At 49.2% G+C, this 2,734-nt stretch overlaps 1 protein-coding gene across 1 annotated transcript; it reads right to left on the bottom strand.

Annotated features, from left to right (window-relative positions):
- Positions 1-14: 14 nt before the first annotated feature.
- On the bottom strand, positions 15-1,185 carry PHACADRAFT_189172 (uncharacterized protein; the record flags this gene model as incomplete). Its single annotated transcript, XM_007402977.1, has 6 exons — positions 962-1,185; positions 842-932; positions 528-785; positions 259-475; positions 154-208; positions 15-96 (listed from the first exon to the last, which is right to left on the bottom strand). Coding segments are annotated over exons 1-6 (885 nt in total), but the record flags the coding sequence as incomplete, so codon positions are not given.
- Positions 1,186-2,734: the final 1,549 nt, after the last annotated feature.

Here is a 2,734-nt window from a genome sequence, read left to right as displayed (position 1 = left end):
AAGAGAAAGGAAGACACGTACGTTTGGGTGGCGTTCCCGGTGGGTCGCGCTTCTTCTCAGGCGCAGCTGGATTGCAAGGACTCGAAGGTTCGTGAACTACCAGAGCGTGTCGTGGTCAGAATCAGAAAGAATATCATGTTGAATCCAACGTACCGTGTTCTACATTTTTCACACCATCCCAGCTCTCTGGTGGAGGTTCAGTGCGAATCTGCGGGAGGTTGAGCCTGGCAAGGATCAGTTAGAAGAGGAGACTCTTACACGCCAACGTCGCTGGTGCGCCTTGACAGGATTTACTTTGCTCTTTCTCGGACGTTGAGCCGGACATGGCGGCTTTGGCTCAGGGGTTCCATCAGGAGAAGAGCTTCGTTGTCGTCGCCCGTATGTGAGAACTTCCATGGCTTGTGTATGAGCTGGTTGGGAACTACTTGAGCCGTCTGCGGAGTTTTCTGCTTGTTTCCTGAGTTTCAAAACGTTCCTGTCCCAAGGTTGGAATTCATCAGCGTCCCACGAGAAGCTGGTCTACGCACCCACCACCATTTCCCTCGCGTAGCCCCTGAACCCACAGATATATGTCGCTGCCCGTCTCGATGCCTTTCGGCGAGCCTAACATGCTGGCGCCTGTAGAGCCAAGCACATTGAAAGTGCAGACTTCGAGAACGAGGTGTCCGGAGCTGGACATGCCCATGCCTGGATTGGGCACACGGGCGAACATTGGTCGGAAGTCCTTCATGCTAATGATAGCAGTCTTGAATGACGATATAGAAAGCGATCCATACACAGGGTGCCTGTCGTTCGGGAATCGTGCAGGTTGGTCAAACAAAATAAAACATAGTCCACGTACTGTCTGTAGACCTTCATCGCCTCCTTACTGAATCGCACAGGAACGATATACTCGCGATCAGACACGTGGGCCCATATCCAGTTATCTTCTCCTTCAATCTGCCGCGTAAGGAACTACTACCGTCGCGAGTTGGATCACAAATGAGCTTGAAAGACTGGCGAGAAAAGCAAACGAGACGAGCCTTGATAATTTGCACTTTTTTGGCAGCAGAGTGGACAGGGACAGACAGGAGGTCGCCCCCGTGTGTCTCCGCGACGTCGATAAAGTACTCATGTAGCCATGGCAGCGTAAGAGACTTGGACATGGCGGGGGAGGGCGGGGGCCGTCCAGCGTGTTGGCGGTCGGGAGTTGCGGGCCCTCAGCCGGGACGCGTCTTGCGCCACAATGCCGGCGCGGGTCAATGCATCACGTGCGTGTAAACAAGGCCGCCGCGTCTCCCGACCGCTTCAACGGCCACTGAAACGCAGATTTAGCCATTGACAAAATTCGAGGTTTACATATTCGTGTATATGCCACTGTAACAAGAGGAGAATCCCACGTCATCGGGATGCAAGACCTATAGCTTCAATCTGCAACAAATCCTCAAAGTTATCAGCCCAGAGGCGTCGGTCAGCTTTCCGCGCTCGCTCCGTTTCTTGAATTTGGAGCATCGGATGTTCAGCCAGCGTGGAGAGGAAGGATTTGGCTGCATAAACACGCTGTCGAACAACGCGATCTGCTCAAAAGCCTTCTGATCAATGCATGTCAGTCTGGGATCAGAACCCACCCAGCTACCGCAGACCTCAAAAAAGAGACAATATTGTAGAGTGCACCAGGGGCAGGACGCGAACAAAGCCGACACACATGCTGATGTGATAAGAGGAAGCCGTAGGTGGTCACTCTGAAATTCCTCAGCACGAAAGCCGGGGAGCAAGAGAGGAATTGTGAGATCCGTGAGCTGTAGAACGCTGTACTAAGGCTCAAGCTCAACCTACACACTTTCAGACCTATTATTGCAGAGCCGTAGTAGGAGAGTATGTAGATTGTGCCATGCCGAATAGATAAAGTCTTCGACAGCACGCGTCGCTTGTCCAGAGATCAAAGGGAAGATAACGTGCATAACGTCTTACTACGTACACTGAGCGTCAAAAGTAAATGAACACCACGCCGCCCGAGATCCAGCCACTATTGCAGCATGAGTCTCCAAGCTACTCCTAAGCTTTTATTTGTGTACATTCTACAAGGTTTTGGCTTGAATATTCACAGAAAATTGTAATATAATGATTAGCAAAAATTGTGCACTACAGCCAGTTTCTAGAGCAGCTTTTGCATACATAATGCAGGTTTGGATGTAAGATCTATACCACAAACTATTCGGCTCTCTGGCAGCTATATTTTGAGTCTGACTTGCTCAAGAAAATTTTTGAGACTCTTTCAGGTATTTTACATGGAAGCAATTGTGCTCTGGAAATTTGAGGAGTGGAGGTGTTACATATTCTCCCAGAAGTCCATGCGCATTCCCTGCCACTCAGATGGCCATGATATGACTTGGAATAGCATAGGATAGAGTTTCCATCCAATACAGCTCATTGGAAAGCATGTATTTGGTTGAGAGAAGGCAGTTACCTGTGGAACTGACAGACCAGAGAGCACCAGTCAAGTATATTGCATCCTGGCATTGTAAATCCCCACAATTATATTTCAAACCTTTGTCAATCTCTTGTATATTATCCTAAGAAGTAGCATAGTTCCCTAAGTTGTGCTCAACTCTGTGTAGAAGAATGTTCTGGAGCACACTTTAGAGGGAACATGCAAGCAGTCCACCAAGGAAGGTGTGTATGCTTTGCCTTCTTTCTCCTGAGTTCCTGATCACAACTCTGCTAAACAATTGCAAGGTTGTTTGACTCACTGAGT

The sequence above is a fragment of the Phanerochaete carnosa genome (genome assembly GCF_000300595.1).
Source record: "Phanerochaete carnosa HHB-10118-sp unplaced genomic scaffold PHACAscaffold_618, whole genome shotgun sequence".
Classification (NCBI taxonomy): Eukaryota; Fungi; Basidiomycota; class Agaricomycetes; order Polyporales; family Phanerochaetaceae; genus Phanerochaete; species Phanerochaete carnosa.
Note: the sequence above shows the minus strand (reverse complement) of the source record. Positions and strands in the feature narration are given on the sequence as shown.